The 27,145-nt window shown below is 44.3% G+C and overlaps 1 protein-coding gene across 1 annotated transcript; it reads left to right on the top strand.

The window, feature by feature from the left end:
• The first annotated feature begins 8,767 nt into the window (after positions 1–8,767).
• On the top strand, positions 8,768–12,841 carry LOC129843380 (UPF0575 protein C19orf67 homolog). The gene is made up of 5 exons (XM_055912087.1): positions 8,768–8,862; positions 10,518–10,616; positions 12,016–12,153; positions 12,370–12,531; positions 12,691–12,841. The coding sequence occupies exons 1-5, from the start codon at positions 8,768–8,770 to the stop codon at positions 12,839–12,841; spliced, it is 645 nt and encodes a 214-aa protein (XP_055768062.1).
• The last annotated feature ends 14,304 nt before the right edge of the window (positions 12,842–27,145 follow it).

Here is a 27,145-nt window from a genome sequence, read left to right as displayed (position 1 = left end):
AAAAGTTGAGATTTTTCTTCCACCTTCCTGTTCTAATGTCATAGCTAGCCAATGTTCACCAGGCATGTGTTTAGGATGGGTATTGACAATAAACATTGCAGGCCTCTCAGGCCATATCTCAATAGGTAATTCATCACCATCACTCCACAAAATTGTTTTCCAATCAAGCGGCTCATGAGCCCTTCCAACTCTTGGGTATTCATGTCTTTGCTCAAAGGTCCTTAATAATAATCCACTAAGACCTGTCTTCGGGGATTCACTTCCAAGATTGAATCAGAGCATGCGTAAACAATCATGCTAACTGTACAGGTTAAAGGTGTACGGAAACGCATTTCCAGCCTGAGGTTACCTTGGGACATCACAGACAGATTTCCTGAGGTGTCATCATCAGGTGATAAATTGAAAGCATACAAAGTGTAACCCTCTGCAAAATCATTTCTGTCAATAGGCAAAGAGAGATCTTTTAGATGCCTCCCTGTGGCCAGGAATAGATTGTAAAATTCTCGCACAGATATGTTGTTGTTAAATTGGGGTTGGAAAGCCTTAGCAGGAACCTGACGTCCGTCCTGACAGAGAGCTACATACTCTGCATTGAAGTGTTGAAAATTAAAGGGGTTTTTATCTAAACTCCCCGTATTAGAGGCGTGATCAACCAGACCTATAACCACATATCTAGGTAAAGGGCCTAGAAATAGGTTTTCTTGACTGCAGATTCTACTGCCCACAGGTATGCTAAAGGTTTTCATGGTAATTCTTTGGAGAGGGTAAAGGGCATTTCCTTTCATCAAAGCATGTGAGTGACCCAGGCGTACTGCCGGAGATACAGACACTTTTTTAATAAAAAGGGTGGCCCCCAACACTTTCAAACTAAAATCCCCGTCTTGGGGGGACATCAGGCAAAACTCATCCTTGGCCCTGGTTAATTTTAATCTTAAATCAACAGAATTTAAGAGCAACCGTTCTTGAAAGAAAATGTCAGAGTGTATAGGGCCTAGCAAATGAAACTCTCGAGATTCGGCGCAGTAGCGAGCGCGTGCCGCCAGGCCTTTGTTTGCCCCGGTGGAAGGGTCTGTCGATTCCATAGAGACTCCTGCAGTATCCTTGCTAAACAACCCGGCGCTAAGTTGTGTTTTGAGAGTGTCTTCGGAGTAGTTTAGCAAACACTCCATGATGGCTCTATATGGGTATGTGGCGCTGCTTTGACTGATTAGGCGTTCACCCAAAGTCACATCCACTTGGGAGAAGATGGTGGCCAAGGGGTAATTAATGAGACTCACTTTGGCATCGCCTGCAATATTAGACCCATCTCTTTTGGTCACTTTTAGACGTAAATGCACCAAGGTGTTGTTGAGGTCCAGATAGTTGTCACCGTGGCCGGGTATGAAAAATTTGATAGGCCCGTTATCTGTAATAGCCGAGAGGGGGGCTATCTCCACATAACTGGACCTGTCTATTGAATGCTGCGTTAACGGTGCCGTGAAAAGATCGAGTTCTGTCTTTATAGCTTCAGAGGACATTCGGTGTAAAAGAGCCATGTCACTTATTCTTTTAGAAAATACTTCCTAGTATTCTTTTTGGTCCAGACATCCTCACTTTACCACGTCTTTGACTTACTGAGGTTCTTTTAACAGTTAACCTCCGCTTTTTAGGTGCAGGCCTGCGTCTTAAACCTGGGGGTCTCTTTTTTGGCCTTCGAGACAATATCATAAGACCCGAGCCTTCTTGATGCTCCACCTCTGGTGACGCTCTGCGGGTCATAGCATTTGCTACAACCTCACTTACTATATTTTTAGCCGCGGATTTTAAGTGTGGTTTGGCTATGCTGAAGCCTCTCTTCATAAACGGTAAAACCATCCTAAAGAGGTTACGAAATATACCCCCTATCCCCGCACCATACATTGTCGGTGCTCCATGATATCCTGGTAGTCCATTACCAACTTGATCCACATAGTATGAAACATAACGGTTGGGGTCGAGCTGAGGGTGCTCCATAACCCTTTTATTTGGTATTATGTTTATAAATATAATACCAAATATTATATATGAAGAGAGGTTTTGGTGGGTCTAAAGTGTAGTTTTACAATCGTTTTACCATAAGTAAATTCAATGTTTTCGTTCTGATCCGTTTTAAGCTCAACCAGAATGTTTTCAATATATTTCTTGCTGACGGGTACGTAGTGCGGCTTGTCATAATTGACAGTGACGATGTCCCCATCCTTTCCGTCTATATGAACTGTTCTCAGGAGGGGCACACATGTGTCTCCGACCCTTTGATAGGTTATGATGTCGGTATACACAAATATGTTGTAAAAGCCTGCATGGATATCCGCAGGGAATGGGAATAATTTATCTTTCACATACGTCCATTTATTGGGACCCATCCCCAACATGTAGGATAAATTACCGCTGGTCTTTATACCCCCGTTAGCAGGCCCTGAGATTTGTATCCTTTTATGGATTGGATTGTAGAATAGGAATATTTCCATCTTGTTTAGGGTTAGGTGTTCATTCAACTCTGAGACGATCCTGTCGACGGTTCTATAGAAACCTTTTTTAAGCTTAATAAGTTTCGCAGGTTCCGATAACTTTTTGCAATAAAAATCACGGTCCTTATCTTTGATATTATACCAACTATGGGGGTATGTAATCTCGCTGAGACCTACTTCCCAAGCCTCGGATAACTCTATAGGCTTTGGAAAATTGGTTGTATAATTCGAACTCTGATTATTACGATATATATGTGCAGACGCATTACTGGGGAGAGTCAGGTAGAAGCCGCTGTGTTCCATGATGCACTCGTGTGTACACGAGAATGAGGAGCTAGTTATCAGGACTGTGGGTTTAAGTTAATCCCCGTTGCCTCCACCACATCATGCTCCAATACCCAACTGTTGAACTTTTGGGGCCAGTTTTTCCAGCGGACCAGCAACCATTTTTTACCCTTTTCTCTCTTCTGATCTAGAATCTCCTCCACGTGAAAGACTTTGTCTTTACCCAACTGGACCTTCTGTAATTCCTTTTCATAAAAAGATCCCTCTATAAGCTCCCCGTCATAATCTTGTAATTTGTAGACAGAGGGTATGCGTGGCAGACATTCTGTAACGGTAAACAACTCCGAGCTAAAGCCTTGTTCGTATTTTTTGTCGAAAACACCCCTCAATTTAGATATACGCACCAAGTCACCCACGTTGAATTTAAAGTTAATTTTTTTCTTACGGCGAACGGGGAACAAACCATACAGATTTTTAAAGACTTGAAAAGAGTTTTCAGAAGACACCTCCGACGGCTTCATCCTTATACTCTTATGATAATTGTTATTGTAACCCGTTACTAAATCCTGAACTATATCGAGATATCGGTGTGTGTTGTGAGCTGTAAAATATCTCCACATCCGCTCCTTCAAAGTCCTATTAAAGCGTTCCACAACCGAAGCTTTCAAATCCGAGCCTGTAGCAAAATGTATTATTTTATACTTATTCATCAGCTTCTGAAATGTTTTATTGAAGAATTCTTTTCCGCCATCAGTCTGCACTTTATTGGGTGCTCCTCCTGCCTTCAAGATCGAGTCAAAGGCCCGGGTTACCTCGGCCCCGCTCTTATTTTTTAAAACCCTTACAAAGGCTACTTTAGAGAAAATATCTATAACCGTTAGCATGTAGCGATTTCCATCATTTTTATCGGCAAGGGCCTGCATGTCGCATAGATCCGCCTGAAATTGGGATAAGGGATGCGTAGAAAAAACTCTATTTCTTGGAAAATGTTTTCTTACAGATTTATGGAGAGTATAGGCATCCTGCTCTGATAACCACTCACTCACTTTAGCATCGCTTAACAGGCTACCTGTTTCTTCGGCTATTGCTCTCTGTAAACGCTCTTTACCACCATAAGACCCGGGGTTAGCGGGATTATCATAAATGTTTTTCAACAGCTGTTCAGCCATCCTTCTTGCCTCTCTGAGGGACAATAACGTTAATGAGCCACTTTCAAATAACGACAACATTTCAGTTTGAGAATTTTTATTTTTTTAACACCAAGTATTACGTATACAACCAATTCAGGATTTGTTGCGAGATACAAGTCCCAGTTTTCTCAACAATCACATCATGCAACACCCTGTATATATGGTTTAAGATTTACAGGTTTGTGTCGCTGAATTTTTAAAACACACACGTCGGATATATAAGTATATAAACAACAAATATGATACACGTTCACATTAAATGGGGGTTCAAACAAATAATGCAAAATCTTAGCCAAAGTTACTTCTAGCTCTTCAGACTCATCAACAATTCTTGATACCATTTGTGTCCATTGCAAACTCCCACCAGTATGTCGTACATGATTCATGATTTGTTCCATTTTCAGCAAACGCTCTACATTAGCCCAGGTATTGTGTGTCGTGTAGAACGATACATTATTCACTTTATTTTCAATAATCTGATGCATAACATTTGTAAGGTCTCTCAAAAGAAAAAATGTATTTATTCGCTCCAACATCGTAGACACATAGTTACCCATAGCTTTTACGTCTAAATAACAAAATGTCACTCGGTCTCTTGGGATTTATTGAGCCAGAAAAGCACCACATCAGCCCCCACAGCTTCCCGGTATTTGTTGTCGGCCACCAGGGTGTGTCGGATTTCTTTGAGTTTCTCGTGGATGAAAATTGCCTCCTTCAGTTCATGTAGGAAGGCCTCGGTTACCCCGTAAACTCTGGGGATAGACGGCACAAGACCCATAGACTCCAGGGCGCTGACCAGCGATGGTATAAACCTGCGGGACCACAGTCTTTTCACCAGCTCCTCAAAATGATTGAAAAAGTAGTATCTCGGAGGGTCGTATAGGCAAGGATGACGACGCTGGCTGGGGTGATTGATCTCACAGCCGATGCATTTTTCTCTTATATAGTCGCCAATCACCAAGTCTAAAAGTGTAGCTACAGAGGCCTTGATGGTATCCACAAAAATAGTACTGACCACCCCATCAAACACATCCTCAGGCTGGGTACATGTAGGGGGTGTCGCGGGTCTTGCCAGGGGTGAGTAGAGTGTAGGGCTGCGAGGCATTGAGTCCTTAGTTTCGGGGCCCCATGACGTAGCGGAGTCCTCGTAGAAGGTAGGGATATCCATGGTCTATGATGAAATGAAGAACCGGCTGCTTTTGCTTTTATTGTAGAACCCCGCATTTGGGTATCTGGGCGTGGTTAAAGACTCCCCGTACTTAGTTTTCTTCTGAAGTTGTATCTTCTTGAGGCTCTTTTGAAACATAATCTTCAAGATTCGTATATATTATGCACTTCTTTAAATGCACAAGGCTCTGCCTCTGTTGGCTCTGTACAAAGAGATCATCCAACGCCTGCAACATGTTCAATTCCAGTACATCCCAACTTTTAAAAGGAATAAGCAGACGCAGTCTGGTATCCCCAGTATGGCCCCCCTCCCGAAGGTTTTGGTTTCGGATTTCCTGGGTGCCGATATAGAACTCCACGCAGCCGCAGGGACGTCCATTCTGTCTTTGTATTTTCACCCTGTGAAATATTCGTCCTGAGGAGTCAGGGGTACCTTCCCAACGGGTCTCGTGCCCCGTGAACACACTATACCCCTTGGTGATAAGGCGCAGTTCAGGACACACAACCTTGCGAAAAACCGACCAGTCTTCAACACCATAGTCCAAGCCTACAGTCTGGTCTGTATATTCTTCTCCTTCAGCGACCGTATAGAGGGTCACTCTACAGGCCACGTAATCAAACCGATACCCCCATAGCTGTCCATTAGACATCAACACTTGATCTTTCAGCGCATTTGATGGAGGTATTTGGCTTCTATACACATTTAAAAAACGTTTTTTTGGAGCATCATATATTGCGGGTTGATACTTGGCCCGTGCTCTATGGACCAACCGAGGACCCGCTTCAGTTGTTACAGTCATCACCGCTTTGCCACCGATCCCAAATTCCATGGTTATTCTTAAGATCTTGTACAGTCTTAAACAGGAATTGTTCTGGGGCTTTATAAGGCTTCTGCAAAGCCAGCCTCTTTGAAATGTTCATTAACAACCCCCAACACTAGACATCCTGGAACAGTTTGACATGACACCTGGTCACTTACTTACCCCAAAAACCCCAGGATCAGGATGTCCTGACCGGAAGCCCAAATATGGGCATGCCCCCATTTCTACAAACCATTGGGGCATCAATCACTACATAGGGTCATAAATCATGATCTTTTTTTGATTTACGACATTGACAGCTTGTCACTTACCCCAAAGACCCCCACCCCGGCCAGGATGTCCTGACCGGAAGCCCAAATATGGGCATGCCTGCTACAACAGGACATAGGGTCATAAATCATTACATAGGGTCATAAATCAGGCTTGGGTCATAAATCATTACCGGTTGACCTGACAACTGGACCCTTACCCAAAGACCCCCACCTAACCATCAGAATGTCCTGACAGGCAGCCCCTTAGGTTCACATAGCGGTCACATAGGCTCACATAGGGTCATCCATCAAATTTTGACGTGTGACATCTACTTTAATCTCTCTATTAGGTGACCATGATGGTTTGAGGGCCAGATTGGGAATTTAGCCAGGACACCGGGGTTAACACCCCTACTCTTACGATAAGTGCCATGGGATCTTTAATGACCTCAGAGAGTCAGGACACCCGTTTAACGTCCCATCCGAAAGACGGCACCCTACACAGGGCAGTGTCCCCAATCACTGCCCTGGGGCATTGGGATATTTTTTAGACCAGAGGAAAGAGTGCCTCCTACTGGCCCTCCAACACCACTTCCAGCAGCATCTGGTCTCCCATCCAGGGACTGACCAGGACCAACCCTGCTTAGCTTCAGAAGCAAGCCAGCAGTGGTATGCAGGGTGGTATGCATTGAGCCTATTCCTGCAACCACTGGTCTGCCTGGATAGTTGCCTTGTTGTGTTTTAGGTTTGTGTAATTTCGGTAAAATGTATAAGCATGGACGTATGGCACATTTGCAGCAAAGATATTCATATTCAGGTTTTGAGATAAGGTTGTTTAATAGGGCTTGCTCCAGATTAGAGCATATATCCCTTTGGAACACCTGTGTGGGATCAACACTCAGTTTTCTATAGAAACGTTCATTGCTGAGTTGTCTCTGAATTTCTTCTTTATATTTTTCATAGTCTAAAACAACCACAGCACCCCCCTTGTCTGCAGGTTTTATAACCAAAGATGAATCTTTCATCAATTCATTGAGTGCCAGTTATTCTGTTCTAGTGAGATTCTTCTGAATATGGTTTGTTTGTCTCGTATATACTGACATGGCTTCTTGTTCGACTAACCTACATTAGGTATTAATCGAGGAGTTGTTAACCATGGGACAGAATTTGCTTTTGGGCTTAAAATGGGTACCAGTTCTTTGATGTGTTACTAGCTCCCGAATCAGTGTTTTGCGAAAACACATGCTTAAGTTTAATCTTGCGAAAGAATTTAAACAGATCTACTTTCGTATCGAATGGTTTATCTGTACATGTAGATACAAAAGAGAGGCCCTTAGATAAGACTGAGACTTGAGCGTCAGTAAGGTCTTTTTTGGAGAGGTTAATTACCGCGTCCCGATTCCAAGAACACAGGATGAGATGTTACTATCCTTTGTGCAAGCACTTCCAAGAGTTCATGAACAGTGAGACTGGTGAAATTTGGGGAGCGCATCGTCAGTAGTGTACCTTTGGTTCCTAGGGTGTTTCGGCCTTTCACACTATACACCCTCCCCAAAGGCGGCCAGCGACAGGGTGATCAATCCTACGCTTGCGTCCCATTCCCAATTAGTCATAGGAGTTGCGTTGTTGTTGATAGCCAACATCCCATGGGACTATGCATGGCAGGGGCGTCTTCCTCCCTGAGTCAAGCATTGTTGACCGCATACCTCCTGGCCCTCTCACTTCGGGGCCCAGCTGGGGTCTTTCCTCTTCATCCAGAGCCATTGACTGCTGCCTTCTGCCGCCTCTGATACAGCTTTGATTGCCGAACGCTGGCTTTGGCCCTTAATTCCCAGGTCTCTAAGCAGTCTGGTTGTAGATGTCGCCACAAAACCTCTGCAGCCCACCTCCACTGGTCGGACTTCTGTGTTCCAGCCATGATGCCGTGCTTCGGCAGCTAGATCGGCATAGCGCAGATGTTTCCGCTCATAAGCCTCATCTACTGAGTCCTCCCAGGGTACTGTGAGCTCAATGATGAAGACCTTCTTGAGCGAATGGGACCAGAGCACCATGTCAGGTCTTAGGGTGGTGGTTGCGATCTCCGGAGGAAACACAAGTTGCCGGCCAATGTCAGCTAGCATTTTCCAGTCGCGGGCCAAGCGCAGCTGGTCTCACTCTAATGGTGTAGAGCCGCTCTTCGGTGGTTTAGCCCCTTCGCGGACAATTGTCGTCCGTAAGGGGTGTGATGCTGCTGGGGGTGGTAGGGAGTTGATGGCAGCTCGCTTGTCCTCCAGGGCGGACGCAAGGTTTTTAAGGACTTGGTTGTGACGCCAAGTGTAGCGTCCTTGGGTGAGGCTTGTTTTACACCCTGTGAGAATGTGCCTGAGGTTGGCTGGCATGGAACAGAGGGCACAGTCCGCTGTAGCTCCGTGTCCACGGCCTGTGTTCCTGGTCTCCACTTCGACCGCTTGCCTCTCCTGCATCGTTTCTTTTCTTTCGTGGAGCCCTCTGTTGCTTCCGGGCTAAAAAAACAGACTGTGTGCCATGGTAGCTGGAGTCACTGTCTGTAGGGAATTCGCTCTCGGTGGATGCCTCTGTGTCCAAGTTTCCATGTCCTCCCGCTGCTGCGTATCTGCGTCCCCCGATCAGTGGTGCGTCCCTCCGTCGGCCTCTCCGTGCTCCTGTCCTTGGGCCTTCCCATGCGTACACCTGGTTGAGCTGGTAGTCCTCTGTGTCTCGCTGGTATTTCTTGATCTTTGTTGCTTGTAAAGAGTCTCTGTATTCCCCAATGGACTGCTTGATCGTGTCGTCTATGGCTGTAAAATACAGTAGACTATTCAAATGAATTGGTTAATTAACAACAATGAACATTTGGTGAATAAATATACTTGAAATAAAAACGCTTCCATCAATAGTCTATCTGAAACGGATCATTTACAAGAATAAATGGTACAAAGAGTAGAATATGAAATGCTGTAGCTGCTTCTGAGGATTGTTTGGCCGTAAGAAAAAATATCTATTTGGACCCCTGGACATTTCTAACACTTCTTGACAATCTTGCTCAGAAACGCAGCAAGACCATAGCTGTAATGTCAGGCAGGTGTTTGGAAAGGAGAGCTCACCTCTACTTTCAGTAGTCTACATGATATGACCAAGATGTATCATAGTGGGGCAGCATGTGATTATAACTTTGCAACCTCGTTTCATAAGTGATCATGACGGAACTCTATCAATCATAACCATGCTAAGATATTTTTCATATTCTTTATTTAAAAACAATTTAACACTTTGTACAAACATATTACTTGTAAATTAGAATGGATATCTTATGTTGTAAATAAAACGTATCAGGTCTGAGGTTATTAGGAGTACATTCATGATGTGATTCCAAGGAATGAAGGGAATTATTAACCTGGACTAGGTCTTTGTAAGTCTGGGTACCAGTCTAACCAGTCTTGTCCCTTCTGTTAAGACATGGTGCCCAGGCTAGGTCTTTGTACCTTCTTACATATAAATACAATTGAAATAAAATTCAAATAATATACAGTATTTTATACAAGACTTCTGTAACATTCTTGCACTTTGCACATTGACATTCTTAAGTTTCCAAACAGGGAACAAACTGTAAATCAACACAGAAACAGGAGGGTTGAAAGCATGGTACGGCTCATACAATGTGTGGAAGTAAAAATGGGGATCACGTGTTTCATTTAGGAGATAAAAACAACGCAAATTAATTGTATATAATTTTCTGTATCATTGAAGGAGATTTATTTGCCTACTGTGACCTACAGTTTGTACATAGTCAGCGTATATCTTCTCTAGAGAATCTAGATGTACTGTATCCTGGACAGCCAGTCAATGCAATTTCCAGCTTTCATGCAGTTGCACACTCCTCTGTGTAGAAAGCTCGTACCCACAAAAGATGAACTCAGGTCTGATGTTTTTACATAGTCCATTGAAATCCCCTTTTTCTAAAGAGCTTGATATATGGAGTCCCTTCAAAAGCAATCTCTATGTTCTAGTCCGAAATGATACCATGTACCCTACTCCCTACATTGTGCACTACTTTTAATCAGAGCCCTATGTGGGCTATATAGGTAATAGGGGGCCATTTGAGAGACAGTCCCAGTCTTCCCCAGTCACACGTAGCGTCCACTGGACTTGATCTGACCCCCGGCAGGAGGAGTGGAGTGACTCTGGACTGGAGATGAGCAGAGCTATCGATGGCAGGAGGACCGCATAGGACATGTTTTGCAGGTCCTCTATGGTCACATTCTTAGAAAGAAATACAACAACTTTAAGTGACAGCATTTCCTCCCCCTCTCTCCATTCCAGTGTCTCCCATTTCTACATTGGCAAGTGTCAGATAGACAGTGTGGAGCTGTCCATATACAGGTACTGCCGTCTAGCCCCGTACCTGGCTGGGGTCCACACATTTACATTACATTTAAGTCATTTAGCAGACGCTCTTATCCAGAGCGACTTACAAAAATTGGTGCATTCACCTTATGACATCCAGTGGAACAGCCACTTTACAATAGTGCATCTAGATCTTTTAAGGGGGGGGGGGGGGGGGGGGGGGGGGGGGGGGGGCAGAAGGATTGCTTTATTCTAGGTATTCCTTGAAGAGGTGGGGTTTCAGGTGTCTCCGGAAGGTGGTGATTGACTCCGCTGTCCTGGCGTCGTGAGGGAGTTTGTTCCACCATTGGGGTGCCAGAGCAGCGAACAGTTTTGACTGGGCTGAGCGGGAACTGTACTTCCTCAGTGGTAGGGAGGCGAGCAGGCCAGAGGTGGATGAACGCAGTGCCCTTGTTTGGGTGTAGGGCCTGATCAGAGCCTGAAGGTACTGAGGTGCCGTTCCCCTCACAGCTCCGTAGGCAAGCACCATGGTCTTGTAGCGGATGCGAGCTTCAACTGGAAGCCAGTGGAGAGAGCGGAGGAGCGGGGTGACGTGAGAGAACTTGGGAAGGTTGAACACCAGACGGGCTGCGGCGTTCTGGATGAGTTGTAGGGGTTTAATGGCACAGGCAGGGAGCCCAGCCAACAGCGAGTTGCAGTAATCCAGACGGGAGATGACAAGTGCCTGGATTAGGACCTGCGCCGCTTCCTGTGTGAGGCAGGGTCGTACTCTGCGGATGTTGTAGAGCATGAACCTACAGGAACGGGCCACCGCCTTGATGTTGGTGGAGAACGACAGGGTGTTGTCCAGGATCACGCCAAGGTTCTTAGCGCTCTGGGAGGAGGACACAATGGAGTTGTCAACCGTGATGGCGAGATCATGGAACGGACAGTCCTTCCCCGGGAGGAAGAGCAGCTCCGTCTTGCCGAGGTTCAGCTTGAGGTGGTGATCCGTCATCCACACTGATATGTCTGCCAGACATGCAGAGATGCGATTCGCCACCTGGTCATCAGAAGGGGGAAAGGAGAAGATTAATTGTGTGTCGTCTGCATAGCAATGATAGGAGAGACCATGTGAGGTTATGACAGAGCCAAGTGACTTGGTGTATAGCGAGAATAGGAGAGGGCCTAGAACAGAGCCCTGGGGGACACCAGTGGTGAGAGCGCGTGGTGAGGAGACAGATTCTCGCCACGCCACCTGGTAGGAGCGACCTGTCAGGTAGGACGCAATCCAAGCGTGGGCCGCGCCGGAGATGCCCAACTCGGAGAGGGTGGAGAGGAGGATCTGATGGTTCACAGTATCGAAGGCAGCCGATAGGTCTAGAAGGATGAGAGCAGAGGAGAGAGAGTTAGCTTTAGCAGTGCGGAGCGCCTCCGTGATACAGAGAAGAGCAGTCTCAGTTGAGTGACTAGTCTTGAAACCTGACTGACACACTGGCCTGTACAAACGCATGCGCTGGAATGTGGAGAGACCCAGAGAGAGCCTACAGCAGGAAACGGATGGCGAGATGGAGGGACATCCAGAGGAGGACAAGCCAGTGGCAGGGAAAGAGAGAGCCACCAAGACAGAGTAGTAAGTGAGAGAGAGAGGGGGCGGTAGAGAAAGGGTTAAAGTAAGGCACAACATGCCAATAAACGATAATTGTAATATTAGTGGCAAGAAAACTTTGGGACTCTTTTGAACTGAGATGTTCGATGACAATGTGCATTTTGAAATTCGGGCCTAAGAACAGTCGATCAGATGGCATCTCTCACTGCCTGTGTGACTGTGTGTGTGTTTCTCGTGCAGCTACTTCCTGTGCTACGAGGACGTCCCTGAGGAGCCTGCTGAGGTGGGTGATGGAGAGGGTAAAGGGGAGACGGTTGCTATAGGCAATATGGTCAAGATGTGGTCAATCGGTCAGTGGATTCAAACGTATCCTGACCCCGTGAGCGATGACATCTACAACTGGTACAAGGTCACACTCAGATCGCTTCACAACACTCTTTCATCTTTGACTTGTTTAAAGAATACTTAAGAGTAAGTACCATGTTAATATAGCTCACACGGTGTGTGTGCCTGCGTGTGTGTTTGTGCATCTCTATGCGCGTGTGTTCGTGTTCGTTCCAGGGTGCTGTGCTGGGTTCCGCAGGCTAGGTACCACAGGCTGTTGTGTCTGGGAGGAGAGGAGCCCTCTGCTTGCAACGCTACAGACTGCCTGCTGGGGGCGTTGTTTTCTCAACAGAGCCCAGTGGAAGGCCCCAGTCGTGAAACAACATAACAGAGACAAGTCACTGTTCTAGTACTGCCTTTGGCCATAACATGTTCTCAATGATTTAAAGGATTTAACATGACTTATTGTTAGCTTTACATTGTGTTATGTTCGGCTAATGTTTTCAAATCTAAGTAACTATTGGGAAGGACTTGAAGGACTGAACACTGACATAGCTCTGGTTCCTACTAGCCAGTCATCCATGACAAATGTTTTCCTTATGGTTCCTTACTTACTGTATAAAACAAATATCATTTATAAAGACAGCAAGTTTTATTACCAGTTCCCTACCAGCTAGTGATAGATTTGAACTGTATCTGATGTTGTCTATTCATATTCAAGGTTTTATTGAGCGTGTGTTACTGTATTGTGTGGTTGTTGGAAATCATTTTGTATGATAAGAATAAAACTATTGACTTGTCATTCATTTGCATGGGAGTGTTATTTTGTGAAAGAAAACAATTTATTGAAAAGAAATGATTGTGTTTCATAAATATTTTAAAACATGTGGTCTCAGTGCTGTACTTACATTGTAAATGATTTGTTTGTAAACAGTGGAGTAATACAACATTACGTTTTTCCATATGGTTAAGATTTTCTTTATTGATAATATTTCACGTTTGCAGTGCTGTTCTATCACGCAAAATAGCCCACTGTGACAACTAGGTAGTTCAGAATGAAGACCTTTCTGTTCCAGAACAATTTCTAGCGCAGTCCTTGCCGCAGGTATTTTTTCTCTCACTTGAACCATTTAGTTGTGACATCACAATGTCTTATGTTTGCCAAAGATTCTAAAGTTCTAAATTTAAGCATTCTATACTTCTATATTTAAACACATGTATTCTGAATTCAGACTGCTATAATACCCCACTCGTGTTGGTTGCATTGCTCGATTGTTTAGTTCTTATTTAGGATTTAGTTCTAGTACAGTTTTGAAGTTTTAGTTCAGTTTTCTATAAATAAATATTTTCTAGCTTACTGGTCTCCTTTGGATAACTTGGAGCAAATATGGATGACTCTACATCCATCCAAGGGTCTTCTTGGGTCAATTGTTACCTTGATGAGCAGGTAAGCTTGCCATTAATTATACAATAGTTCTCAAGTGTTTAAGCATCTACTTTGATGTTCTCCTTTAGTATTTAATATGTTTTGGGCCGAACACATCCATGATAAATCTGATATCCTGAACAAAATGACACTGTCATGGCCATAAAATGTCCTGTGTGATTCCAATGCTAATATTAAACTCCTACTGTGTGTACAGATGCTGAAGGTGAAGGGTCACCAGAGACTCCATGAGATTGAGCAGGAAGTTCATAGAGAGCTGAGCGTGACACCAAGCCAATGTCACCAGTCTCCAGGAGAGGTATACTCATACTTTTCCATTCCCTAAATTATACTACACCATTGCTATCACCCACATAGACTGTTTATTTACCTATTATTGCACATTTAGTTCACAAAGGAACAGTTTGAACTAATGTCTTCTTCCTCTCTTCCATCTGAAGGTAACCATGGAGGGGCAGCAGCTCCTGACTGACAAGGCCAAGCCATCAGTTCCTTCCCATGAGCCTCTTGGTTCTGCAGCTCTGATGAGTGGCGACACGGCAGATATTCTCTCAGAGAAACAGGCCCAACCTGAGATCAGGTCAGATGAGATGCTCCAGGTGGAGTTCCTCAGCCAGACCCAGGTGGAGATTCCACAAGAGGTCAGGGAGGTCATGGACAGCCTGCTGGACAAGATGGCCGATGGAGAAGCCCAGGAGGAGAAGGATGAGGTCCTCGTGGCAAACCTGAACCCCTATCCTCCCTCATCCTCAGAAGTTTATGTCATAAAGGACCTGGACAGCCAGGCAGACAAGGTAAGACTGGATCCTTTATTTGTGAACTTTTGTTGTATACTACTCTGTTAAAAAAGGGATTCAAACGGGTTCTTCGGCTGTCCCCATAAGATAACCCTTTTTAGTTCCAGGTAGAACCTTTTTCAGGTCCATATACTATCCTCTGTAGATAGGGTTCTACATACAACCAAAAAGGGTTCTTCAAATGGTTCTCCTATGGGGACAGCAGAAGAACCCTTTAAGGTTCTAGGTAGCACCTTTTCTCTAAGTGTAGTACTAAACCTGTACATGTAATAAGAAATACACTACAAGACGTGATAGGTAGTAAAGTATTGCAATGCCTCTCTTTCTCTTCTATGTGAAGGCAAAGAAGGTTGAGGCTCTTGACCTTAGCACATGTCCCATACTCCAAACGGCCCTCACAGACACTGAGACCGTGATGAAGACTGCATACAAGATCATGCCGAAGAAGGTTGTGGTACTTGGTTCCACCGTTAAGCATATCATCACCCAGGTTCTTCTTCAAGTAGATCCCCAAGCCTTTCAAGGGGGAGTCTATTTGGAGAAACCTGTTATCATCAACGACACCCAAGCTCTTCTGTGGTCGATTCCCTGGGTCGAGGTCACTGAGGAGGAGGAGCTGTCGAACGGTCAGCAGTCCATTGATTCTTATGAGGTGGCTAAGACTGTCATCAACAACCTTGAGCAAGTGCTAGGCCCAAAACCTGTGCTGGCGAGAGCACTGGGAATCAGGTCACACATTTTGACAAGGTACATTGTTCATCTCGTAGGTCTATGCATTGCAAAGACAGTGCCCGTTGTTTATGCTGCCATTGAAGAGGAGAGACGTATTAGTCAGGATATGGTGAACATCTGTCCTCTACCTGCTAGATTGATCATTAGTGGAGAACTATTCAGTGACTTCGTGGTGAAGTTTATTCTAAAACTTCATCCAATGAATGGACGCGGTACTAAAAAGCTTGACCAACAGGCTCTGCTCTTACTGGTTGTTAAAATGGCCTCCGTTGCTTTTAACATCTTGAGGAAGATTCCAGGTATTTCTGTGGATGAAAATCTGTGCGCCCCCTTCTGCAACATGAGGCAGACAGTGTTGCACATGCAGAGTGCCATGATACATCAGTTTGGCACGACAATCAAGATAAAAAAGCTGGTTGGCATGAAGGACACGGTGATCATCTCCACCATCCCCAGCGCTATCTGTGAGGGGATCCTGATGGTGTACAAGGGCATCAGTGACACCTATCCGCTTCAAGTCCTCGGCCCACAGCGTCCAATAGCTAGGAGCTGCGAAGAGGCTATGGAGAGCAAACTCTTTGCAGTAGCCCTACCCGAGGACCTTAGGAAGACCATCTACAATCACTACGGGTCCCGGGTCGGGAAACTGCCACTGTTCCTGAAGGCTTTCCCCCTGAATGACCACATCAAGTTGGAATACATCCGTCGTGTTTCTCTGCCTCGTTCCTCTAACAGAGATGTAGTCTGGATCGACCCCAAATACTTTGTTGGGGACGACGACGAAGAGGTTGGAACATCAAGCAACACAATGCCTGATAATCCTCTTGCTCTCGACGTCAGTCAGGCTGCCTTTTTGAAGCAGTTCCCACAGACTGATGTTTTCGAGTCAACCACAAAGGACTGTGAAAAGCCTGTGCAAGAACCGGCTCAGAAGGAGACCGAGAGGAACAAACCAAAGGTGACAAACCTTGATATTGTTCCTGTTATTCTTGTCAGGAAAGTCTTTGACTCTGTCTTCGCAGATTCATGTACAATCATGCAGCAATACGGTACATGGGAAGACGTCCCACTTTGCAATGATATGGTAGAGCACATACATATCCAGGTTCAGAAAGAGGCATTGAAATACCAAAACCAAAGACTGTTCTTACGCACTCTGAGGAATCTCAACGATGAGCCGGACAAGATGGCCAAATTCTTAGAAGACGTCTCATTCTCTATCAAGAGCAAGTGCTTCAGGACTTTCAATGACTGGCCATTGGTTAAAGCCCAGCTACACCCAGAAATACAGTCTCTGCTGGTCTGCGATATCATGGTCAGAGAGATCATGTCTCACCTGAGGCCTACCTTGACCTTCGCCAAGGACACCAAGAAGGGTGATGACCGGCCATACTGCATCAACATCCCGGTCAAGAGAGAGACCAGAACCCCGGATGATACAGGTAGAGCACTGCTACTGTTGGTGTGGTACATTCAGAATCAGGCCTTGTCTCTTGTAAATAACTTGTATTCCGCAATGTTCTGTAATTCACAATTTCACAACAAAATCCGATGTAGAGTAAACAGCTACATGTCACAGTCAGATAACCAGTTGGACAATAACAACTTGAACTCTTCCCTTCCGTTCAAATGTCCTATCTTGTCACATTTCCATTTCCCCTAGACAAGACCAAACTGGAGCTTCGCATTGAGAAAGCCAGCGCTGACAGAATGAAGGAACTCCTCACCCCACTTGAGAAGGTAAGCTACCCGGTATTCTGTTTTGTCTCGTTGATAATATCAATCAATTTGAATGTTGTCTGTCCCGTACTGAGCTGCAGCTTCAGCATTGACAGGTTGCTGATGTGGATGGCTTCCTGAGGTTTGTTTCCACTACAGGATGCTTCGGAGAGGGGAGGAGGGCTAATAATTATGTTTGGAATGGAGTAACTGGAATGGCCTCAAACACATGGAAACCGTGTGTTTGATGTGTTTGATACCATTCCATTGACAACATTCCAGCCATTACTATAATCCCATCCTCCCCAATTAAGGTGCCTGTAGTTTCCAATCACCAACTCTGTTTGTTCACAGGAACCCGAACCCTTCTGGATGAAGGGACGGATGGCAATGATGGAGGAGGAAAATAAGAAGAAGAAGAAGAAGAAGAAGGAGAAGAAGAAGGGTTGCGGCTGGTTCTGGGGTTTGTTTGGCCGTAAGAAAAAAACAGCGAAAGAATTCCCACAGACTTATGTTTTCGTGTCAACCACAAAGGACTGTGGAAAGCCTGTGCAAGAACAGGCTCCGAAGGAGACCGAGAGGAACAAACCAAAGGTGATAAACCTTGATATTGTTCCTGTTATTCTTGTCAGGAAAGTCTTTGACTCTGTCTTCCCAGATTCATGTACAATCAAGCAGCAATACGGTTCATGGGAAGACGTCCCACTTTGCAATGATATGGTAGAGCACATACATATCCAGGTTCAGAAAAAGGCATTGAAATACCAGAACCAAAGACTGTTCTTACGCACTCTGAGGAATCTCAACGATGAGCCGGACAAGATGGCCACATTCTTAGAAGACGTCTCACTGCCAATCAGGAGCAATTACTTCATGACTTTCCATGAGTGGCCATTGGTTAAAGCCCAGCTACACACAGAAATACATTCTTTGCTGGTCTGCGATATCATGGTCAGAGAGATCATGGCTCACCTGAGGCCTACCTTGACCTTCGCCAAGGACACCAAGAAGGGTGATGACCGGCCATACTGCATCAACATCCCGGTCAAGAGAGAGACCAGGACCCTGGATGATACAGGTAGAACACTGCTACTGTTGGTGTGGTAGTTCCAGAATCAGGCCTAGTCTCTTGTAAATGACTTGTATTCCACAATGTTCTTTCATTCACAATTTCACGACAAAATCCGATGTAGAGTAAACAGCTACATGTCACAGTCAGATAACCAGTTGGACAATAACAACTTGAACTCTTCCCTTCCGTTCAAATGTCCTATCTTGTCACATTTCCATTTCCCCTAGACAAGACCAAACTGGAGCTTCGCATTGAGAAAGCCAGCGCTGACAGAATGAAGGAACTCCTCACCCCACTTGAGAAGGTAAGCTACACTGTATTCTGTATTGTCTCATTGATAATATCAGTCGATTTGAATGTTGTCTGGCCCGTACTGAGCTGCAGCTTCAGCATTGAAAAGTTGCTGATGGTGATGGCTTCCTGAGGTTTGTTTCCACTACAGGAGGGGAGGAGGGCTAATAATTCTGTTTAGAATGGAGTAACTAGAATGGCATCAAACACATGGAAACCGTGTGTTTGATGTGTTCAATACCATTCTATTGACACCATTCCAGCCATTACTATGATCCCGTCCTCCCCAATTAAGGTGCCTGTAGTTTCCACTCACCAACTTTGTTTGTTCACAGGAACCCGAACCCTTCTGGATGAAGGGACGGATGGCAATGATGGAGGAGGAAAATAATAAAAAGAAGAAGGAGGAGAAGAAGAAGGGTTGCGGCTTGTTCTGAGGTTTGTTTGGCCGCAAGAAAAAAACTGCGAAAGAATTGTGGATGGAGGATTGTCGCAGGCGCGGATACTAGAAATCACATCCACACAAACCAAGCGTATGGAAGCACACACATTTACACAGAGACAGATATAACAACAAGGCCTACCTCAGACCCCAAACAGACATCATATGTTGCCTGTCTAATAGTACGTCTTATTTTCCATTTTGTGAAACAGGATGTGTATTTATAGCTTACCAGAGGCTAAGTTTTGGAACCAAACTATTTTCTCTGTGAACTTTCATTTGAAAAATAAACCGTTTATTTTAAGTATTTTGCGTGTCTTTTATTTCTAATATATTTATTTTAAATTCCATATAGAGTAGCCTGATGCTCAACGTAACCAATAACCATAAATGTTATTGTTTTATGGTGTAGCCTGAAAATCTGTGTTTTAAATTGGGGTTTATGATTCGATAAACACGTTTACTTTGCTGAAAATACTGTATGTTTTGAATTTTGGGCTTTTGGGCTAATTTATACAGTAGACTATTGAAGAAAAAATGAAACCGCACACTGCTCTTGATAGTATCACCGATATTTAATAAGCTTACGTATGGGCCTCACGGCCTTCGTGTGATTTTTTTACATTTGCACTCTTATGTAGACCTAGCCCCACCCACATCCGTTCTACACATCGAAGGGGGTTGGAGGCAAAGGAAAAACAAATAAGTGCTACCAAATATAACAATATGCATTTCATAAACATTACAAACGTGTATAAATAAGGTGTATTGAACACGTCTCTAAAACCTCAATGAGGACATAGCAAGTCTCCATTAGTGAGTGGGTACATCGTACGAAAAACGTCAGAGTAATCTACAATAGACACATATTTCATGTTCAAATTCACAACATAACATACATAGGCATTTCATCAATAAGTCCTTTAGAAAATAATGTCTGGAGGGTGAAAATCCAAAAACATGATCTTTCACTCAGAGTATTATTAATATCTCCTCCCCTGTCTGATATCTTAACGTTCTCTATGCCACAAAATCTATAGGTGGAAATGTCATGCTTCAGGTTACAGCGACTGGATAATCCCTGTCGTTTCTCCTGATTGAATTTTTATGTTCACTAATTCTCTGTTTGAGAGAGCGGGTGGTTTTACCGACATAACAGAGCCCACATGGACATTTAATCATGTAAATAACATGGGTGGTGGAACACGTAATAATGTCATTTATTTGGAACCGTTTTCCTGCGTGTGGGTGGCAGAAATATTCACACTTTATCATATTGTGGCACTGTGCGCATCCTCTGCATTTATATCTACCATTTGGTAGAGGGCGTAAAAGAGCTTGGCTGATTTTCTTTTGTGGCTGGCAGTTGGCATGAACCAATTTATCGCGTAAATTGCGACCTCTCCTATACACAATAAGTGGTGGATATTTAAATTCAGCCGGCAAAACTGGGTCCGATGATAAAATATGCCAATGTTTCTTGACCACACCTCCCACTTTTCGCGAACTCAAAGGATATGTAGTTGTGAACATTATGGAGTGTTCTTTAGCTTTAGCGGGTCTTCTTTGTAGCAGTTCATCTGGTGTTTTTTCCAATGCCAAATTATGAGCTTCATCCACACATTGTGACTGTAGTATCTGGGCTCTACATCTTTTTATATTAGTTACTATGCTGTTACTAAGCAGTGATGTATTACGACAGTGTTACGTTACTAAACCTAATAGGAAATGCACATGCGCACTAGTGTGCCCGGGAACTGTAGAGCTCGAGAGGTTTTGACTAAACGAAAACTAACTGTACTCCCGTCTCCTGCCTTGTCATTTCTCCACAACACAAATATTACAGTGGCGACGAGGTGATTACACTTCTTTAATGGACATTGCTTGAAGGGAAGAATGTTGCGTGAGTAATGAAACTCAAAATAATTATGTAATTCGCCAGTTATGTTTTATTTTCTTTCGCCAGTAAAAAAAAGGCTAAGCACTGCTAGCAGGTACAGTGTTCAGGAGCTGCCAAGTAGCAAGACTATTGGAGTCCAGAATAGCGACACTGCCCTCTGGTGGTTAAATAAAAAAAAACTAATTGAACCCATTGAAATTAGGCGATCTCAGTGGAGAAATATTGTCAAGAAGAAAAAAAAAGGAAGAAGGAACGTAACACGGTGTGTACATTATTACAAAGGAGTGCAGTGGTCAGTGATGCACGTGGTGAAAAGGCTCACACTTTTCTCAGTCCCGTCCTCAAGGTTACACAAGAACAAAGCAGCTCACATATCAAAGGTCTAAGCCAAGTTGCTACAGATGTGGGGGAGATAATCATCAGCACAGTGAATGTCGATTCCAAAATGTAAAGTGCCACAATTGTGGAAAGGTTGGACATTTACAGAAAGTGTGTAAAGCCTCAAAACGCACAGCAAGAGCGCACAAAGTGTCAGACGCAGCACAAGAAGAGGAAGGTACAACTGAAACAGTATTGGAACTGTTCACAGTGTACACAGCTCAACAACAAAAAGATGGAATCTATCTCAACATGGAGTTAGCGGGAAAACCAGTAAAAATGCAGCTGGACACCGGAGCGTCTGTATCTCTGGTTCCAGAGAGACTCTACAAAGAAAAACTGAAAGAGTGCCCTCTTCAGCCAGCGTCCATCCGCCTTTCTTCATACACTGGTGACACTATTCCTGTGTTAGGGCAGATCCAGGTACCAGTCCGGTATGAGGGGAAGGAGTGGACGCTACCACTTGTCATTGTTAAAGGAGAAAAGTCAGGCTTGCTAGGCAGAAACTGGCTACAAAAGATCAAGTTGGCGACGGCGAAATACAAGACTTCACAACAAAAGTCAGAGTGCAAGAAGGAACCAAGCCTATCTTTCACAAACCACGTCCAGTTCCATATGCTCTTAAGGAAGCAGTAGAGAAGGAACTGGACCGCCTACAGAAGAATAACATAATCACGAAAGTAGCAAGGAGCGACTGGGCCGCTCCGATTGTTGTAGTCCCAAAGAAAGACAAGACGGTCAGGATGTGCGGTGACTACAAGGTCACAGTAAATCGCTGCATACTACCAGAGGAATATCCACTACCAAACGCTGAAGATCTGTTTGCCACTCTAGCTGGTGGGAAGGTTTTCAGTAAGCTGGACCTGGCATTCGCTTATCAGCAACTGAAGCTGGATCCGGAGTCAGAACAGTATCTGACCATCAATACACACAAGGGGCTATTCAGATTCAATCGCTTGGCCTACGGAATCTCGACAGCTCCAGCGATATTCCAACACACAATGGATCAGATCTTGGACGGTATAGACAACGTTGTGTGCTTCATGGATGACATCCTCGTGTCAGCACCAATCATTGGAGAGCACCTTCCTGCTGAACTATTACCGAAAGTTTGTGGCAAACTTGTCCACATTGTTGCATCTGCTTCACCAACTGCTGCAGGCCAATACAAAGTGGAATTGGTCCCCACAATGCGAAGAAGCATTCAAGACATGCAAACAGCGTCTGCTAAAGAGCAAGTGGCTTGCCCACTACAACAAAGAGATGAAGCTGAGACTCGCGTGTGATGCATCTCCATACGGAGTAGGAGCCGTCATCTCACATGTTCTATCGTCAGGTGAAGAACACCCTATTGCATTTGCATCACGGACTCTGTCACCAAGTGAGAAAAATTATGCTCAAATTGAGAAGGAAGCCCTGAGCATAATATTCGGAGTGAAGAAGTTTCACAAATACCTGTACGGAAGGAAGTTCCAACTGCTGACAGATCACAAGCCTCTGTTGGCCATCCTTGGACCAAAATCAGCTATACCAACCCTTGCTGCACTTCGAATGCAACGTTGGGCTCTGATATTGTTAGCCTATGACTACGAGATTGAGTACAGACGATTCAGTGATCACGCAAATGCAGATGCACTATCAAGACTACCATGCAATAGTGACTCCGACAGTGAAGATGATAGAGCAGTCTTCCAGATCTCTCTCATTGACAAACTGCCCATATCTGCTTCAGACATAGCAGAGGAAACAAGGAAATATCCAGTGCTTTCCAAAGTCTTGGACTTAACATTAGGCGGTTGGCCAACCTTCGTAAATGACGATAACCTTCGTCCATTCATCGACAAGAAAGACCAGTTGTCCACTGATCAAGGATGTGTTCTGTGGGGATCAAGGGTGGTGGTACCTCACAATTTCCAGAGGAGACTGCTATCTGAGCTGCAGGAGGGACATCCAGGCATCACTCGAATGAAAGCACTCGCTCACAGTTATCTGTGGTGGCCTGGACTGGATCAGGACATTCAACAGCATGTAGGCCACTGCTCACCTTGTGAAGCTGTTCGCAACAAGCCTGCTGCTGCACCTCTTCATCCATGGTCCTGGGCTGCTACACCTTGGGAACGCATCCATGTGGATTACGCCGAGATTGACAAGCAACATTTCCTTGTTGTCGTCGATGTCCATTCCAAGTGGATGGAAGTGTTCCCTACTCAACTGACGACAGCTGAGAAGACCATCAATCTTCTCAGACACCTGTTCGCATCCTTTGGACTAGTCAAGGAGCTCGTATCGGACAATGGCCCTCCTTTCACGTCAAACGATTTTGAAATGTTTCTCAAGAACAATGGAGTAAGGCACATTTCTGTTAAGACATGGTGCCCAGGCTAGGTCTTTGTACCTTCTTACATATAAATACAATTGAAATAAAATTCAAATAACATACAGTATTTTATACAAGACTTCTGTAACATTCTTGCACTTTGCACATTGACATTCTTAAGTTTCCAAACAGGGAACAAACTGTAAATCAACACAGAAACAGGAGGGTTGAAAGCATGGTACGGCTCATACAATGAGTGGAAGTAAAAATGGGGATCACGTGTTTCATTTAGGAGAGAAAAACTACGCAAATTAATTGTATATAATTTTCTGTATCATTGAAGGAGATTTATTTGCCTACTGTGACCTACAGTTTGTACATAGTCAGCGTATATCTTCTCTAGAGAATCTAGATGTACTGTATCCTGGACAGCCAGTCAATGCAATTTCCAGCTTTCATGCAGTTGCACACTCCTCTGTGTAGAAAGCTCGTACCCACAAAAGATGAACTCAGGTCTGATGTTTTTACATAGTCCATTGAAATCCCCTTTTTCTAAAGAGCTTGATATATGGAGTCCCTTCAAAAGCAATCTCTATGTTCTAGTCCGAAATGATACCATGTACCCTACTCCCTACATTGTGCACTACTTTTAATCAGAGCCCTATGTGGGCTATATAGGTAATAGGGGGCCATTTGAGAGACAGTCCCAGTCTTCCCCAGTCACACGTAGCGTCCACTGGACTTGATCTGACCCCCGGCAGGAGGAGTGGAGTGACTCTGGACTGGAGATGAGCAGAGCTATCGATGGCAGGAGGACCGCATAGGACATGTTTTGCAGGTCCTCTATGGTCACATTCTTAGAAAGAAATACAACAACTTTAAGTGACAGCATTTCCTCCCCCTCTCTCCATTCCAGTGTCTCCCATTTCTACATTGGCAAGTGTCAGATAGACAGTGTGGAGCTGTCCATATACAGGTACTGCCGTCTAGCCCCGTACCTGGCTGGGGTCCACACTGGCCTGTACAAACGCATGCGCTGGAATGTGGAGAGACCCAGAGAGAGCCTACAGCAGGAAACGGATGGCGAGATGGAGGGACATCCAGAGGAGGACAAGCCAGTGGCAGGGAAAGAGAGAGCCACCAAGACAGAGTAGTCAGTGAGAGAGAGAGGGGGCGGTAGAGAAATGGTTAAAGTAAGGCACAACATGCCAATAAACGATAATTGTAATATTAGTGGCAAGAAAACTTTGGGACTCTTTTGAACTGAGATGTTCGATGACAATGTGCATTTTGAAATTCGGGCCTAAGAACAGTTGATCAGATGGCATCTCTCACTGCCTGTGTGACTGTGTGTGTGTTTCTCGTGCAGCTACTTCCTGTGCTACGAGGACGTCCCTGAGGAGCCTGCTGAGGTGGGCGATGGAGAGGGTAAAGGGGAGACGGTTGCTATAGGCAATATGGTCAAGGTGTGGTCAATCGGTCAGTGGATTCAAACGTATCCTGACCCCGTGAGCGATGACATCTACAACTGGTACAAGGTCACACTCAGATCGCTTCACAACACTCTTTCATCTTTGACTTGTTTAAAGAATACTTAAGAGTAAGTACCATGTTAATATAGCTCACACGGTGTGTGTGCCTGCGTGTGTGTTTGTGCATCTCTATGCGCGTGTGTTCGTGTTCGTTCCAGGGTGCTGTGCTGGGTTCCGCAGGCTAGGTACCACAGGCTGTTGTGTCTGGGAGGAGAGGAGCCCTCTGCTTGCAACGCTACAGACTGCCTGCTGGGGGCGTTGTTTTCTCAACAGAGCCCAGTGGAAGGCCCCAGTCGTGAAACAACATAACAGAGACAAGTCACTGTTCTAGTACTGCCTTTGGCCATAACATGTTCTCAATGATTTAAAGGATTTAACATGACTTATTGTTAGCTTTACATTGTGTTATGTTCGGCTAATGTTTTCAAATCTAAGTAACTATTGGGAAGGACTTGAAGGACTGAACACTGACATAGCTCTGGTTCCTACTAGCCAGTCATCCATGACAAATGTTTTCCTTATGGTTCCTTACTTACTGTATAAAACAAATATCATTTATAAAGACAGCAAGTTTTATTACCAGTTCCCTACCAGCTAGTGATAGATTTGAACTGTATCTGATGTTGTCTATTCATATTCAAGGTTTTATTGAGCGTGTGTTACTGCATTGTGTGGTTGTTGGAAATCATTTTGTATGATAAGAATAAAACTATTGACTTGTCATTCATTTGCATGGGAGTGTTATTTTGTGAAAGAAAACAATTTATTGAAAAGAAATGATTGTTTCATAAATATTTGAAAACATGTGGTCTCAGTGCTGTACTTACATTGTAAATGATTTGTTTGTAAACAGTGGAGTAATACAACATTACGTTTTGCCATATGGTTAAGATTTTCTTTATTGATAATATTTCACGTTTGCAGTGCTGTTCTATCACGCAAAATAGCCCACTGTGACAACTAGGTAGTTCAGAATGAAGACCTTTCTGTTCCAGAACAATTTCTAGCGCTGTCCTTGCCGCAGGTATTTTTTCTCTCACTTGAACCATTTAGTTGTGACATCACAATGTCTTATGTTTGCCAAAGATTCTAAAGTTCTAAATTTAAGCATTCTATACTTCTATATTTAAACACATGTATTCTGAATTCAGACTGCTATAATACCCCACTCGTGTTGGTTGCATTGCTCGATTGTTTAGTTCTTATTTAGGGTTTAGTTCTAGTACAGTTTTGAAGTTTTAGTTCAGTTTTCTATAAATAAATATTTTCTAGCTTACTGGTCTCCTTTGGATAACTTGGAGCAAATATGGATGACTCTACATCCATCCAAGGGTCTTCTTGGGTCAATTGTTACCTTGATGAGCAGGTAAGCTTGCCATTAATTATACAATAGTTCTCAAGTGTTTAAGCATCTACTTTGATGTTCTCCTTTAGTATTTAATATGTTTTGGGCCGAACACATCCATGATAAATCTGATATCCTGAACAAAATGACACTGTCATGGCCATAAAATGTCCTGTGTGATTCCAATGCTAATATTAAACTCCTACTGTTTGTACAGATGCTGAAGGTGAAGGGTCACCAGAGACTCCATGAGATTGAGCAGGAAGTTCATAGAGAGCTGAGCGTGACACCAAGCCAATGTCACCAGTCTCCAGGAGAGGTATACTCATACTTTTCCATTCCCTAAATTATACTACACCATTGCTATCACCCACATAGACTTTTTATTTACCTATTATTGCACATTTAGTTCACAAAGGAACAGTTTGAACTAATGTCTTCTTCCTCTCTTCCATCTGAAGGTAACCACGGAGGGGCAGCAGCTCCTGACTGACAAGGCCAAGCCATCAGTTCCTTCCCATGAGCCTCTTGGTTCTGCAGCTCTGATGAGTGGCGACACGGCAGATATTCTCTCAGAGAAACAGGCCCAACCTGAGATCAGGTCAGATGAGCTGCTCCAGGTGGAGTTCCTCAGCCAGACCCAGGTGGAGATTCCACAAGAGGTCAGGGAGGTCATGGACAGCCTGCTGGACAAGGTGGCCCATGGAGAAGCCCAGGAGG

The sequence above is a fragment of the Salvelinus fontinalis genome, unplaced genomic scaffold, assembly GCF_029448725.1.
Source record: "Salvelinus fontinalis isolate EN_2023a unplaced genomic scaffold, ASM2944872v1 scaffold_0127, whole genome shotgun sequence".
Classification (NCBI taxonomy): domain Eukaryota; kingdom Metazoa; phylum Chordata; class Actinopteri; order Salmoniformes; family Salmonidae; genus Salvelinus; species Salvelinus fontinalis.
This window is presented reverse-complemented; position numbering and strand designations above follow the sequence as displayed.